The 17,422-nt window shown below is 45.5% G+C and overlaps 1 protein-coding gene across 3 annotated transcripts in view; it reads left to right on the top strand.

Annotated features, from left to right (window-relative positions):
• The window catches only part of LOC137427997 (neuron navigator 3), a 122,902-nt gene that overhangs the window by 67,999 nt on the left and 37,481 nt on the right, over positions 1-17,422 (top strand). For 2 of the 3 annotated variants that reach the window (XM_068117886.2, XM_068117887.2), the window contains exons 18-22: positions 2,781-2,804; positions 5,863-5,937; positions 6,264-6,347; positions 15,120-15,225; positions 16,452-16,684. In XM_068117886.2, coding sequence (XP_067973987.2) covers positions 2,781-2,804; positions 5,863-5,937; positions 6,264-6,347; positions 15,120-15,225; positions 16,452-16,684 — 522 coding nt within the window. The remainder of the gene's footprint in view (positions 1-2,780; positions 2,805-5,862; positions 5,938-6,263; positions 6,348-15,119; positions 15,226-16,451; positions 16,685-17,422) is intronic. The other variant, XM_068117888.2, reaches the window with a different exon arrangement.

Raw genomic sequence — 17,422 nt, forward strand, 5'->3', positions numbered from 1 at the left:
ATTTAAGCTAAAACCGTCGGGATTAAGCTAAAACAGTCGGGATTAAGCTAAAACGGTCGGGATTTAAGCCAAAACGGTCGGGATTTAAGCTAAAACAGTCGGGATTTAAGCTAAAACAGTCGGGATTAAAGCTAAAACAGTCGGGATTAAGCTAAAACAGTCGGTATTTAAGCTAAAACAGTCGGGATTTAAGCTAAAACCGTCGGGATTTAAGCTAAAACAGTCGGGATTTAAGCTAAAACCGTCGGGATTTAAGCTAAAACAGTCGGGATTTAAGCTAAAACAGTCGGGATTTAAGCTAAAACAGTCGGGATTTAAGCTAAAACAGTCGGGATTTAAGCTAAAACAGTCGGGATTTAAGGTAAAACAGTCGGGATTTAAGCTAAAACAGTCGGGATTAAGCTAAAACCGTCGGGATTTAAGCTAAAACCGTCGGGATTTAAGCTAAAACCGTCGGGGTTTAAGCTAAAACAGTCGGGATTTAAGCTAAAACAGTCGGGATTTAAGCTAAAACCGTCGGGATTTAAGCTAAAACCGTCAGGATTTAAGCTAAAACAGTCGGGATTTAAGCTAAAACAGTCGGGATTAAAGCTAAAACAGTCGGGATTAAGCTAAAACAGTCGGTATTTAAGCTAAAACAGTCAGGATTTAAGCTAAAAACAGTCGGATTTAAGCTAAAACAGTCGGGATTTAAGCTAAAACCGTCGGGATTTAAGCTAAAACAGTCGGGATTTAAGCTAAAAACAGTCGGATTTAAGCTAAAACAGTCGGGATTTAAGCTAAAACAGTCAGGATTTAAGCTAAAACAGTCGGGATTTAAGCTAAAACAGTCGGGATTTAAGCTAAAACAGTCGGGATTTAAGCTAAAACAGTCGGGATTTAAGCTAAAACAGTCGGGATTTAAGCTAAAACAGTCGGGATTTAAGCTAAAACAGTCGGGATTTAAGCTAAAACAGTCGGGATTAAAGCTAAAACAGTCGGGATTAAGCTAAAACAGTCGGTATTTAAGCTAAAACAGTCAGGATTTAAGCTAAAAACAGTCGGATTTAAGCTAAAACAGTCGGGATTTAAGCTAAAACCGTCGGGATTTAAGCTAAAACAGTCGGGATTTAAGCTAAAACCGTCGGGATTTAAGCTAAAACTGTCGGGATTTAAGCTAAAACCGTCGGGATTTAAGCTAAAACAGTCGGGATTTAAGCTAAAACAGTCGGGATTTAAGCTAAAACAGTCGGGATTTAAGCTAAAACAGTCGGGATTTAAGCTAAAACAGTCGGGATTTAAGCTAAAACAGTCTGGATTTAAGCTAAAACAGTCGGGATTAAGCTAAAACAGTCGGGATTTAAGCTAAAACCGTCGGGATTTAAGCTAAAACCGTCGGGATTTAAGCTAAAACCGTCGGGATTTAAGCTAAAACCGTCGGGATTTAAGCTAAAACAGTCGGGATTTAAGCTAAAACAGTCGGGATTAAGCTAAAACAGTCGGGATTAAGCTAAAACAGTCGGGATTTAAGCTAAAACAGTCGGGATTTAAGCTAAAACAGTCGGGATTTAAGCTAAAACAGTCGGGATTTAAGCTAAAACAGTCGGGATTTAAGCTAAAACAGTCGGGATTTAAGCTAAAACAGTCGGGATTTAAGCTAAAACAGTCGGGATTTAAGCTAAAACAGTCGGGATTTAAGCTAAAACAGTCGGGATTTAAGCTAAAACAGTCGGGATTTAAGCTAAAACCGTCGGGATTTAAGCTAAAACCGTCGGGATTTAAGCTAAAACCGTCGGGATTTAAGCTAAAACAGTCGGGATTTAAGCTAAAACAGTCGGGATTAAGCTAAAACCGTCGGGATTTAAGCTAAAACCATCGAGATTTAAGCTAAAACAGTCGGGATTGAAGCTAAAACAGTCGGGATTTAAGCTAAAACAGTCGGGATTTAAGCTAAAACAGTCGGATTTAAGCTAAAACAGTCGGGATTTAAGCTAAAACAGTCGGGATTTAAGCTAAAACAGTCGGGATTTACGCTAAAACAGTCGGCTCTAAGCTAAAACAGTCGGATTTAAGCTAAAACAGTCGGGATTTAAGCTAAAACAGTCGGGATTTAAGCTAAAACAGTCGGGATTTAAGCTAAAACCGTCGGGATTTAAGCTAACACCATCGGGATTTAAGCTAAAACAGTCGGGATTTAAGCTAAAACAGTCGGGATTTAAGTTAAAACAGTCGGGATTTAAGCTAAAACAGTCGGGATTTAAGCTAAAACAGTCGGGATTTAAGCTAAAATAGTCGGGATTTAAGCTAAAACAGTTGGGATTTAAGCGAAAACAGTCGGGATTTAAGCTAAAACAATCGGGATTTAAGCTAAAACCGTCGGGATTTAAGCTAAAACCGTCGGGATTTAAGCTAAAACGGTCGTGATTTAAGCGAAAACGGTCGGGATTTAAGCCAAAACCGTCGGGATTTAAGCGAAAACGGTCGGGATTTAAGGCAAAACGGTCGGGATTTAAGCTAAAAATTACGTAGCAACAGAAATCCTGATCAATAAGTTCATGGCTTCATTAAAAACAATCATTGACTGGCGTTGACTAAAATGGTTTATCTGTGGATCCTTTAAGATCATTTTAACCCTTCACTTGAACAATCTTCGGGTCTTTTCTTTGGGCCTCGGCCCAACCGATGAACCTCGTGCTTCAGGTTCTGTTAAACTCAAGTTTCATTCCCTAACAGCACGAAACTCTGTACTTTGTGGATGAATATATTTATTTTTTACATTTCTCTGTCTGTTTCACCTACAGCCTGAAGAGAAAGGACAAAATGAGGTAGGAACGACACAAATGCCTTTTCATTCCCTGAATCATTCTCTCGCTCTTTCTTCATCTTTATTACTCGATTCTGCATTCACTCAGCATATTACGTGCACTTCCTTATCTCCTCGCTTGCCTTGCACTCGTGTTATCGTGTTATCGTGTTATCGTGTTATCGTGGCTGAGATAAATGGGCATGAAGACCTATTTACCGCAGTCGATCTCGAGGAAATGCAGCGACAGGAATTCGTACGGAAGAGACAAATTCTACACAACGAGCGCACACGACAACCCAACCTCACACTCGGACACACATTTGTACACAGACAAAGGACACTTGGAGAAATCTCATCATGGACTGCATCACAATATTAATGTTTTCCTTGTGTGCAAACAACTGCACCCTATCCCACCGACAAATCTATTCTCCTCATTCCTGTCTCACCTTGTTAACTGCTCACTTTTTATTTCTACCTATAAGCTGCACCCTAGAGTCCTACCACACTCCCCCTTCCCAAATCCATCCCATCTCCTCCACCACCACCAGCACTATCATCTCAACTAGTCTATTTGCATGCACTCATCCTCTCCACCTTTCACACATCCCTATGGCATCTCATCCCCTCCACCTTTCACACATCCCCATGGCATCTCATCCTCTCCACCTTTCACACATCCCCATGGCATCTCATCCCCTCCACCTTTCACACATCCCTATGGCATCTCATCCTCTCCACCTTTCACACATCCCCATGGCATCTCATCCTCTCCACCTTTCACACATCCCCATGGCATCTCATCCCCTCCACCTTTCACACATCCCTATGGCATCTCATCCTCTCCACCTTTCACACATCCCCATGGCATCTCATCCCCTCCACCTTTCACACATCCCCATGGCATCTCATCCTCTCCACCTTTCACACATCCCCATGGCATCTCATCCCCTCCACCTTTCACACATCCCTATGGCATCTCATCCTCTCCACCTTTCACACATCCCCATGGCATCTCATCCTCTCCACCTTTCACACATCCCCATGGCATCTCATGCTCTCCACCTTTCACACATCCCCATGGCATCTCATCCTCTCCACCTTTCACACATCCCTATGATATCTCATCCTCTCCACCTTTCACACATCCCCATGGCATCTCATCCTCTCCACCTTTCACACATCCCTATGGCATCTCATCCTCTCCACCTTTCACACATCCCTATGGCATCTCATCCTCTCCACCTTTCACACATCCCCATGGCATCTCATCCTCTCCACCTTTCACACATCCCTATGGCATCTCATCCTCTCCACCTTTCACACATCCCCATGGCATCTCATCCCCTCCACCTTTCACACATCCCCATGGCATCTCATCCTCTCCACCTTTCACACATCCCCATGGCATCTCATCCTCTCCACCTTTCACACATCCCCATGGCATCTCATCCTCTCCACCTTTCACACATCCCTATGATATCTCATCCTCTCCACCTTTCACACATCCCCATGGCATCTCATCCTCTCCACCTTTCACACATCCCTATGGCATCTCATCCTCTCCACCTTTCACACATCCCCATGGCATCTCATCCTCTCCACCTTTCACACATCCCTATGGCATCTCATCCCCTCCACCTTTCACACATCCCCATGGCATCTCATCCTCTCCACCTTTCACACATCCCCATGGCATCTCATCCTCTCCACCTTTCACACATCCCCATGGCATCTCATCCTCTCCACCTTTCACACATCCCCATGGCATCTCATCCCCTCCACCTTTCACACATCCCCATGGCATCTCATCCTCCTCAATGTCCTCAGCCTGCCTTGTCTCATCTGTCCTGAAACTTCAGGTATCTATTCACAATTGTCTGTGATTCATAAAGTGTTGGCTTCACCAATTCCTATTCGGGGGTTTTGTCTTTGCTATTTCTAAGGAGAGGTCTCTCATCCTTCCTCACCTTCCCCATACGTTCCTACATCAGGAGGAGAAAGGCAAAATCGAGGTAGGAATTTCCATCCTGATTATATTGTGACGTAATACTGTTACATCTCTCTGTTTCCGTCTTTAAGTAAATGTTCTTCAATTTGTGAATCAAATCCAAACACTCATGATGTACGCCTCGATCTTCTTCATTGTCTCTCATGGAAGAACAACTCCTCCTCCCTCCCCCTACCCCCTCCTCCTCATAAAGGAAGTCCTTACTGGTCTTGTTGAGGTCACGAAGCACCTGTCAGGTACACAGAGTTTACACACAGACACACACACACAGGTATACAGAGAGAGTCAGGACGGAGGTGAGTGAAGACTTGGACCTCACGTGATCTACCGCTGAGCAAGACAAACCGTCACGATGTCCAACGACTCCGGGGACTCCAATGTCTGGTATTCCTGGCTCTTTTATGCGACACTCAGTCGTTGCGGTTCTGGGATGCAAATAACGACAAAGTAGTTTGATCGCTCGTGTGAACATCCGATTTGTCAACGTGCTCCTGTAAAGTCCTGAATGGTAGACCGTCCTTGTGGAGGAGTTTCACCACTTTGGGTACTCGATGTATGACAGACAAGTACACGTCGATAGGCCGAGAGATGAGCCAAACCGAATCCTGTCCGTCTCTGATCCACTTCCGCGTTCACAGGTATGTCACATTTGTACAACCTTTGGCCAAAAACACGTGTTGTGATGAGGTTGTTGTTGTTGTTGTTGATTAGCCCTGGTCACTTCTGATCGAACAGTCCTGTAGCACAGACATTGCTGGTCGATCTCTCAGGAGCGACCAGAGATCCCTCCGATCTAAGATGTTGTGTGATGAGCTTGTTACGATTGGCCAATTTGATTTGTTCTTTAAGATACTATTTGGAAAGTTGTTGACAGACACTTTTAAACCTCATCTTTGCCCTCAAGTGTTCAGGCACTTAATTCATTACGTGTGGTGTGGTGTGGTGTGGTGTGGTGTGGTGTGGCCGCACTCGCTTTTATAACATATTCTTACCCCCTGTACCCCTTCTTCCCCCTCTCCCACCACCCACCCCATCTCACTGTTACTCTACACATCCCTCACACCAGGTTCAGAAGTTACGGGGCGAGCTGAACATGTCCAATGATAAGGCCTCTGCCCTTACCAGCCAACTTTCCACTAACGTGTGTTCTTTGAACCATTACGTTTCCACTTCCTGTTCTCGTGTCGGACTCCTTTTTATCATTCGCTCTACACGTCATAACCATTACGTTTCTGTTTCTCGTGTGCACGTGATGTCACCTGATTCCCCCATGTCATTCACCTGGCTTTCTTCGGCCTGATAAAGCGCTTGCTAAACCCTCGTATGGGACCAAAGATCGGACACGCATGATCTGACATGACTAACAAACTGACCCGTGCTGATCTCGACACTCCTCCGCACTCATTCACTTTATTATTTAATTTGTCCTCGTATTGTTTTTACATGCGGCGTTGTTTTCCCCACCAGGCTCATCTTGTAGGCGTCTTTGAAGAGACGCTCAACAGCATGGCCTATCGTCTGCAAGACCTGGCCTTCACGGCTCAGAACAAGGTCCCAATTTGGTCTTGCTCCAAGTAGCTTTTTAATGATAGTGATGCACTTCCTGCTCGACCATGGTAACCTGTTAATAGCTTCACTGTCACTACCTCAAGTACTCTCATGCAGCTTCTAAAACACTGCTTGCTTTGCCTTTAGCTTACTGGCATTGTCCTGTCTGCTTAACCCCTCTTTGTCCCCCAATATCTATTACTCCCACCAATTTGAGGCATCAACTTGAAATTTCAATTTCAATATCAAATTGAGAAATTGAATTTCTGGCATCATGTTCTGCTATCATTTTAGTGTTATAGATAGAGCTGCCCGGATGGCCTATTGGTACGCACGCTAACTTCGGAGCTGTCTCGTCCAGGTTCGAATCCCAACCCGTTGGTCATAAACTGCTGGTGTTTCACGGGGAGGGCGATTCATAAATGTGTGCCGTCCCTCGGATGGACCTTAAAGCAGGTGTCTCGTCTGCCGCATTTGTTGGGGGACGCTAAAGATTATACGGTGTTCTCCGTGAAGAGTAGGCGAGTTATTGTCGGCTCCCTGAACGAAATGCAAATTCCTGCACGAACCAGCAGGGGCGCACAGAAATAGGGCACAGAAATAGGGCACAGAATTAGGGCACAGAATTAGGGCCCTAATTGCTCGAGAAAACTTCATACATAGGGGCAATCTACATCTGGCATGTAAAATACATTTACTTCTTCATGCAGGTGTATGAGTCAAATTGGTGGCCCTTTATATGAACTTTTCTAGAGCATTACTTGGTTCCTCCTCAGAACACAAGGGTAGTACAGCATGCACACGAGATTTTTTTTGAATTTCCCTTCTTTTCTATACTTTGCCACGTGGCACATCCCATATAAAGGGGCCTTTTTATGCCGCTGGCATTTTACCCAAGAATGTCCCTTCTTTTCTATACTTTGCGACATGGCACATCCCTTATAAAGGGGCCTTTTCTATGCTCTTGGCATTTTTCACAAGATACATTTTAAATACGAAAAAAATGCATTTGTTCATCGTACAAGACTTTATTCAAGACGATATAAAAGATTTGAAAAAGGGGAAAAAAATTATTCAACCCTGAATGGATTTGAACCCACAATCCCTGTTGGTGTTGGTGTTGGCTTAGCGGTTAGGGTGCCAGCTTGGGATCCTAGGATCCCTGGGTTCGAATCCCGATCGATCACTGAATTAACGCCAGGGGGATTGACTCAGCCTGTCATCCTTCCGAGGTCGGCAAATTGAGTACCAGCTTGCTGGGATGAATGATCCCGGTGTGTACCCCAGTTTAGAATAGGTACACCGTATCCCTGCGCATCGTAAGAGCGTGACCAAGGGTTGGCGTCAGGAAGGGCATCCGGCCATAAAAACATTGCCTCAAACAGGGAACCATGATTGTCATGGGGCCCGCAAGGCTAACCCCCGCTCTAGCGGGGAAAATGGCCTTAAAACGATCATTCATTCATTCATTCAATCCCCAGCTTGGGAATCTGATGCTCTGTCCATAAGGCCATTGATCCAGTATGTGAGAATTAAAAAAACATTTTTAAAGGGGTATAAAATGTGTATATATGTATATTTATATATACAGTACAATATATCAGTGGAAGCCGAGAAATAAATTTTCAATTCTCATGTTAAAGCTTCATACTTTAATTATAGTTAAAGTTTCATACCTCATGTTAAAGTTTCATACCTCATGTTAAAGTTTCATACTTTAATCATAGTTAAAGTTTCATACCTCATGTTAAAGTTTCATACCTCATGTTAAAGTTTCATACCTCATGTTAAAGTTTCATACCTCATGTTAAAGTTTCATACTTTAATCATAGTTAAAGTTTCATGCCTCATGTTAAAGTTTCATACTTTAACCATAGTTAAAGTTTCATACCTCATGTTAAAGTTTCATACCTCATGTTAAAGTTTCATACCTCATGTTAAAGTTTCATACCTCATGTTAAAGTTTCATACTTTAATCATAGTTAAAGTTTCATACCTCATGTTAAAGTTTCATACCTCATGTTAAAGTTTCATACCTCATGTTAAAGTTTCATACCTCATGTTAAAGTTTCATACCTCATGTTAAAGTTTCATACCTCATGTTAAAGTTTCATACCTCATGTTAAAGTTTCATACCTCATGTTAAAGTTTCATACCTCATGTTAAAGTTTCATACTTTAATCATAGTTAAAGTTTCATGCCTCATGTTAAAGTTTCATACTTTAATCATAGTTAAAGTTTCATACCTCATGTTAAAGTTTCATACTTTAATCATAGTTAAAGCTTCATACCTCATGTTAAAGTTTCATACCTCATGTTAAAGTTTCATACCTCATGTTAAAGTTTCATACCTCATGTTAAAATTTCATACCTCATGTTAAAGTTTCATACCTCATGTTAAAGTTTCATACCTCATGTTAAAGTTTCATACTTTAATCATAGTTAAAGTTTCATGCCTCATGTTAAAGTTTCATACTTTAATCATAGTTAAAGTTTCATACCTCATGTTAAAGTTTCATACTTTAATCATAGTTAAAGCTTCATACCTCATGTCGTGAAAATCAAGCTCAGACACGACTTGACCTCTGGGTAGGTTTAATATCATTTAGATCTGTAGTACATCCTGTAAGAATACATGCATGCAACAGGCATTAAATCAGAGCATTTCATGAGCAGCAATGGTTGATTCAATATAACAATGGTTAGCGCAGCGCATTGTCAGCGCAGCATTTGGGGCGTACATACCATTCAAACTACTGGATAATGTCACAGTGAGTTCCGCTGAAGTGTCTGCGCGCCCCGGTTGTCCCGGGTCTTATAGACGCCCCCTTCCGTAGCGAGCACCCCTGGGTTCACCTTGGTATAATTTCACTACATTCTCCCCGCCGTTAGAACTATACTAAGTTGCAAGCTCGGCAGGTTGCAAGCAAGCATCAGCATAAACGAATGGGTCACGTCAACCCACGTCAGTCGGTCCACCCGTAGCGGTGGGGGCGGCGAACCTCCCTGCCAGTTCGTGTTCGGAATCCCCCGGGCACGGCGTCCCCTAGCCCGGAGTCCCCCGCGTCGGAATAGCCGCCGGAGGTTGGAGTCGGAGGGGGCGCCCCTGCGCCTTCGGGCACGGGAGCGGGGGACGACGGGAGTAACAGTGGTAGTTCCATAGGGGAAGCTTCGATAGAGTCCATAGACTCGTAGACGGGTTCGTCGATATCCCTGTCGTCGTCCCCACATGGGGCGAGATGGCGTACGGAGACAGTAGACTCGCGGCCATCCGCCGTTAACACGCGAGCATGCTCGGGATTAGCCTGGAGGACCTGCACCTTGTCAACAAGGGGGTCGTACTTGCTAGCGCGAACCGCTCGTTTGAGATAGGCGGGCACCGGTTCAGCGAGCCAGCTGGGTAAAGATTGGATACTGCCGGAGCTTCTAGGGTGGTGGAACAGTCGTTCGTGAGGAGTCTGGTTGGTGGCAGTACATAGGAGAGCCCGGATCGAGTTTAGAGCGGCAGGTAGTGACCACGCCCATTTATCGAGGCCTCGGCCGAGGGTCCGAAGGCTTAGCATGACGGCCCGCCATATAATCCCATTAAAGCGTTCGATCTGTCCATTCGCTTGGGGCCGGTACGGGGTGGTGTAGCTCGAAGCGACATTATGCTGGAGCAAGTAGCCCCTCACCTCCTGGGACAGGAACACCGCACCCCGATCGGTATGCACGTAGGCCGGATACCCGAACATAGAAAACAAATTCTGCAGGCACCGAATAACCGTGGCAGCCGACATATCCCCGCACGTGTAAGCAAAGGGGAATCGGGAATACTCATCGACGACAGTGAGCAGATAGCGAGAGTTGCTCGACATCGGCAGCGGCCCTTTGAAGTCCATCGCCAAGCGCTCCCACGGTCTAGTATCCCTAACGAGTGTCCCCAGAGGGGGGCTATAAAAACGCGGTTTGAGTTCCGCACAGATCGCGCAATCACGGCAGATGCGGCGGATGTCCTCCATCGAGTACGGCAGATTGCCCGCGCGCACAAAATGCGCGAAGCGCGTTACCCCGGGATGACACATAGTGCTGTGCAAAGTGCGTAGCCCCTCCAAAGTTACAACCCCCGCGCAAGTGGCCGGCCTCGATAAGGCGTCAGCGACCAGGTTATCCTTCCCCGGGTGGTATTTGATGGTGTAGCAGAAGTCGGCGAGTTCGATACGCCAACGGGTGATTTTCTCATTCTTAATGCGCTGAGCATGTAAGGTGTCGTACATAAACGCAACACTCTGTTGGTCCGTGATGATTTGGAAACTCCGCCCAAGCAGTTACGGACGCCATCGCCGAATCGATTCGACGATCGCGTACGCTTCCTTTTCGACAGACGAATGCCTCCGCTCGGCGGAGGTGAGAGTCCGTGAGAAGAAAGCCACAGGGCGGCCTCCTTGGGAGAGAGTCGCCGCTATCGCATGATCCGAGGCATCACTCTCCAAAACGAAAGAGGCACTCTCTTCAATTGTCGCGACAGCGGCGCCAGCAATGTCGACTTTAAGGCCCTCGAAGGCCGCCAGGGCGGCCGGGCCCATGGGGAAAGTGTCGCAGGCCACGAGGGGGCGGAGCTTTGCGGAGAAATTTTGCACCCACTTTGAGTAGTGGGCGAACAGCCCCAGAGCGCGTTTCAGCGAAGCCCGATCGCTAGGCGGAGCCATATCGAGCAAAGGGCGCAGACGCTCCTTATCCGGAGAGACGGAGCCATGGGTCACGGTGTACCCCAAAAGGTCTACCGTGCGTAGAGAGTATTGACACTTCGCCGCATTCATGGTTAAGCGATATTTCCGCGCGACCTCGAGGAAGCGTTTCAGATTAGCGTCGTGATGCTCCTGGTCATACCCACAAACCGTAAGATTGTCCAGATAGACAAAGACATCGGTCAAATTCTCCTTCGCAACGAGGTCATCCATAGCTCTCTGAAAACAAGCGACGCCGTTCATTACCCCAAAGGGAAGTCTCGTGAACTGGTACAACCGCTGACCCGATTCAAAGGCTGTAAAGACGCGATCAGCCCTAGAGATGGGGACTTGATGATACGCACTACGCAGATCGAGAGTGCTATAAACGGAATACAGGGCCACCTGGCGTACCAGGGCGTCCATCCCCGGTAAGGGGTAGGCATCCAGTTGTGTAAAACGATTAATCGTCTGCGAATAGTCGATTACCATACGCCTGCGGTGGGCCTCACTCCGCACCACTAAGACTTGGGCCCGCCACGGTGACCTACTGTGTTCTATGATACCGTCCTTCAAGAGCAGGGCCGTTTCTTCCGCAATGAATTGCGCGTCCGCGCGAGAGTAGCGCCGCGATTTGACGGCTACAGGGGTACAATCAGTGGTCAGGTTGGGGAACAGTGAGAGTGGCTCCATGTCCATTTGAGCGAGGGCGCACACAGCGAGCGTGTCCGGCCCTCCGAAGTCTATTTCCAAACGTCCATGCCGCTTAAGGAAATCAAGTCCTAACAGAACGTCAGCGCATAAGGCCGGTAATACCATGAGATACACGTCCGGGAACGTGCGTCCGTTTATCACAAGTTTCAATCGACACGCCCCTTTTGTGCTCAACCGAAGTCCCTGAGAGGCCATGAAGATCCGGCGGGTTGTCCCGAGAACCGGCCACCCATGTTGATGCACGAGTCGCTGATCAATAAAACTATCCGTGGACCCCGTGTCAATCAAAGCTTGCGCAAAAACGCCCGCGACCGTGAGCGGAATGAAGGCCTGCGCTAGGCCGGCAGACCCGGCAGGTATAGTTCCGGCCGGGCAAGAAGATCGCGCCTCGCGGGTGGATCCCACGCCGGCTGCAATCCTTCGGGCAGCGTCGGCAGGTTGGGCCTCAGCAGGAGCATTGAAGTCAGTTGGCTCATCAGCAGTTTCATTTGCCAGAGTGGGTGTGGGTTGGTCGTAAGAGCAGCCGCCAGATGGCGCTCGAGCCACGTGAGAAAGGTCTCTGCCGTCTGCAGAGTCATATGCCAAAGTGGGTGCATGTAATTCATAAAAGCTGCCGTCAGATGGGGCTCGAGTCACGTGAGAAAGATTTCTGCCGTCTGCAGATTCACATGCCAAAGTGGGTGCATGTAATTCGCAAAAGCTGCCGTCAGATGGGGCTCGTGTCACGTGCTGCGTTTGCCACACTTCGAGAGGAATTTCCAAAGCAGGAGCATGTCGCTTGTTTGCAGTAGGCGTTTGAACGCCAGTCAAGGTCGGACGCGCTGTGACCGGTCGCGTTCGCGCCATTTGTTTCGGCGGCCCGATGTATCTCACCAAGGTCGGGTGGGTAGCCAGAGGCCCGCGAGGAGGAGAGCGGCTCTTCAAAGCCAAGCGAGGCGCCCCGTCCGGCGCTCGATCCGTTGGCTCCGCGATGAGCCCATTCAAGGTCGCTCGGGAATGCGTGCCCCGAGCGGCCTTTCTGCAGACCTTTGCAAAATGGCCCTTGGTGGAGCACAGGTGACATGTCGCCTCTCGGGCCGGGCATTCAGAGCGAGGATGCTGCCGATTTCCACAAAAATAACATTTTGCATACCGGGCAGGCCGTGGCCGGGCAGCGGCGGCAGCAGTGAGGCCGGAAGCGGAGTCCGCTTCCGGAGCTCCCAGAGACTCGGCCGTCGTGGTGGTCGGGTCCTCCTCCGTATCCTCGGCGGTAGCCCTCTCAGGTCACGCGAGTTGCGAGGTCCCCGCCATGACTCGTGGGTGATCATATGCGGTCAATTGTTCTCGGGCATCTGTGTATACGCGTGCCAGCCGTAGTGCTTCTGTAAATGTCAGCTCCGCGACCTCCAAGAGACGGAGCCGCAAGACTCCAGAACTAATTCCGGAGATGAATGAATCTCGGAGCAAATCGTCCTGCACTTGCTCGTGGGTCCGGACGTCCTGCACGCAGTCTGCCAATAGGTAGCGCAACTCCTGCGCGAAGCGATCGATCGATTCAGACGGTTGCTGTCGCCGCTGAGAGAGTTGATGCCGGCCGTGCACAGCGCTCCGTGTCTTTACGTAGAGGCGCTTCAGCTCGGCTAGGGCCGTAGCGTACGTCCCAAATCGAGAAATGTTCTTGAAAACAGTGTGATGGACCTTGGACTGTAACACGGACAGCTTTATCGCAGCGGTGGGCTCTGTCTCATGAGCCGCAAAGTAATTCTGCAGCGTGTTGAGCCAATGAGCAAACTCCGATGCAGATCCCTCAGCTTGAGGGTCGGCTCCGAGAATCGGTACCACGATCATCTTGTGGTCAGCCATTCCGGCGATCTAAATGATATTAAATGTCGTGAAAATCAAGCTCAGACACGACTTGACCTCTGGGTAGGTTTAATATCATTTAGATCTGTAGTACATCCTGTAAGAATACATGCATGCAACAGGCATTAAATCAGAGCATTTCATGAGCAGCAATGGTTGATTCAATATAACAATGGTTAGCGCAGCGCATTGTCAGCGCAGCATTTGGGGCGTACATACCATTCAAACTACTGGATAATGTCACAGTGAGTTCCGCTGAAGTGTCTGCGCGCCCCGGTTGTCCCGGGTCTTATAGACGCCCCCTTCCGTAGCGAGCACCCCTGGGTTCACCTTGGTATAATTTCACTACACCTCATGTTAAAGTTTCATACCTCATGTTAAAGTTTCATACCTCATGTTAAAGTTTCATACCTCATGTTAAAGTTTCATACCTCATGTTAAAGTTTCATACCTCATGTTAAAGTTTCATACCTCATGTTAAAGTTTCATACCTCATGTTAAAGTTTCATACCTCATGTTAAAGTTTCATACTTTAATCATAGTTAAAGTTTCATGCCTCATGTTAAAGTTTCATACTTTAATCATAGTTAAAGTTTCATACCTCATGTTAAAGTTTCATACTTTAATCATAGTTAAAGCTTCATACCTCATGTTAAAGAGAAATCACCCCAAAAAATGGAAGGGGCGCTTTGCTCCTTCCTTGATTTCCATACAATAAGCAATTTGATGTGGTACAATACTCATAATGATGCTGAAAATCACGTTTAAGAATAATTACGTTTTAAATACGAACAAAATGCATTTGCTCATTGTACAAGATGTTCATTTGTTCATTATTTAAGACGATATAAAAGACATGGAAAAAGTAAGGGGAAATTTTTTTCAACCCAGACAGGATTACGAACCCACAATCCCCAGATTGGGAATCTGATGCTTTATCCATTAGGCTATTGGGCCAGCATGTTAGATTTGTGTAATAAAGTGTGTATAAAGTGTGTATATGAAGAGTTATAAAGTGTGTATATATTTTTATATATTTATTTATGTATAGATATATTTATATATATTTAATTTTAAAGCAAAAACTTTGGCACTTAGGTGGAATTTGTTTTGAAAGGCAATAATTAGATCTATTGGCCGATGTATATTCCAAGTTTCAGCTAGTTTCAATGTATAGTCCTTGAGATTTGGGCAGACAGACAGACAGACACCAACGTGATTTCTAAATAAAACTCAAGAATGCATAAACAGACGTTGCTGAAATTTGAAACATATTACTTGAACATACAAAGAATTTACTAATGAAATTTGCAGCCGATTTCGTCCAGTAGAAGCTGAGAAACGTATTTTCAGTCCCTATGTAAAAGCTGCATACAGAGAAACCGTCCCATATATAAAGGAAGGTGCTTTACACCTCCCTTTGATATCATTATTCAAATTGCCCGAGCTGACAAAACAAGTTCAAATTGTTTGCATGTCTCCTCTGTTTAACCGACGTCTCTGTACATTTCAGGATGTTCAACTTTCGGAGCTGAGGCAGACGATCGAGTTGGTAAAGCAACAGAACTCTCTGGCACAAGCTGCTCTCAGTGGTGTTCTGATGTCTGCTGAACCGCATGGTGAGGGGTGGGGGGCGAGGACTGAAGGGGTGAGGGGCTGAAAGGGAGGTGGGGCATGGGGGCGGGAGGAGAGAGGTTGAAGGGGAGGAGGGGTACAGCACAAGCACGGATGCATGGATAAACACACAAAGGGTCGGTGGGAGGGAGACAGCCAGGCATTAATAATCGAGAATTACACCTCGAATATGGCACGATGAGTGGTGGTGATAAGAACTTTGAGGGTGTTCATCATCAAAGATGGATGTCACGGCATTGCAGTAAAATTGTAATTGGGATTGCCGGGGTTTAACAGGGACAAAACACTGGGAATGAGACACTAAACAGTTAGAAATAAGAAAAAGTGCAATCAGAGATTGCAAACCCTCGCCAGGATGTATTTTCAGTGGTTAAGGCTTTTGTGTTAAAACGAATATGGCGGCCAAACCACGTGACCGATGACGTCATCGTTTTTTTTCTAAACTAATTTATTCCTAGATTATGCTCAAGAAATTTCATCTTGATCGGATGAAGTTTTGTACTTGTCGAATTATGATGTCATAATGGAGGCACCTATGGCATCATCATTAACATATTTTATTCGCCATGGAGAGTTCTTCACAATGAGCCATGTCTCAATTTTTTCTATGCAGCACTTTCGGAGATACAGAGGTGCAAAGTTTATCCGTTTTTCCAAGATGGCGGCCGAACCACGTGACCGATGACGTCATCAATATTTTTTTTTTCTCCACCAATTTATGCCTACAGGACGCTCAAGAAATTTCATCGTCGTCGGATGAAGTTTTGTACTTGTCGAATTATGACGTCATAATGGAGGCACCTATGACATCATCATTAACATATTTTATTCTGCATGGAGAGTTCTTTACAATGAGCCATGTCTCTATTTTTTCTATTCAGCGCTTTCGGAGATATAGAGGTGCAAAGTTTTTCGGTTTTTCCAAGATGGCGGCCGAACCACGTGACCTATGACATCATAATTATCATTTAATACATTCTACAGGTGGAGTTGCACCTATGGTGAAAATTTCCTGACGATCAGACCAACGGTTGCAGAGAAAATCATATTTATTCTGTGCGGACAAACAAACAGACAAACAAACAAACGGACTCAAATGCAATACCCTCTCCTCTGGCGAGGGTAATAAAGTGGTTTGGACAATAAATTATTATAGGATGACGAAGAAATGAAGGAATGCGATGCTTAATACTGTATTCATCTCTTCCAGCAGAGTCAATGGGCCTGCTCCGCCAGCCTTCAACGGACAGCATTACTAGTGGTTCGAGTATCGGAGGAAATGGAGTGATAGGCGGAGAAGCAAGCGGGTTAGTGGCAGGAAAGATGGTGGGTGGAGTACCGGGAAGGACGATTGGCGCACAACCCGGGATGGACCTTCCGGGAATGAGTCAAAAAATCAGTGTCACTGATGGAGATGTCCCACGAAAAAAGAAGAAAGGCTGGGTAAGTAATTTATTTTTCATTGTGTCAGGTTGTCTTCTTCATTTTTCAGGTCTCAGTATTCATCTGTTATACATCTGTATTCATCTGTTATACATCTGTATTCATCTCTTATATATCTGTATTCATCTGTATACATGTCTACATCTGTATTCATCTGTTATACATCTGTATTCATCTGTTATACATCTGTATTCATCTGTTATACATCTGTATTCATCTGTTATACATCTGTATTCATCTGTTATAATCTGTATTCATCTGTTATACATCTGTATTCACCTGTTATACATCTGTATTCATCTGTTATACATCTGTATTCATCTGTTATACATCTGTATTCATCTGTTATACATCTGTATACATCTGTATTAATCTGCATACATGTATTCGTCTGTTATACATCTGTATTCACCTGTTATACATCTGTATTCATCTGTATACATGTATACACCTGTATTAATCTGCATACATGTATGCATCTGTTATACATCTGTATTCACCTGTTATACATCTGTATTCATCTGTATACATGTATACATCTGTATTCATCTGCATACATGTATTCATCTGTTATACATCTGTATTCATCTGTCATACATCTGTATTCATCTGTTATACATCTGTATTCATCTGTTATACATCTGTATTCATCTGCTATACATCTGTTATACATCTGTATTCATCTGTTATAATCTGTATTCATCTGTTATACATCTGTATTCATCTGTTATACATCTG

Source organism: Myxine glutinosa, chromosome 5 (genome assembly GCF_964187855.1).
Source record: "Myxine glutinosa chromosome 5, kmMyxGlut1.1, whole genome shotgun sequence".
Taxonomy (NCBI): domain Eukaryota; kingdom Metazoa; phylum Chordata; class Myxini; order Myxiniformes; family Myxinidae; genus Myxine; species Myxine glutinosa.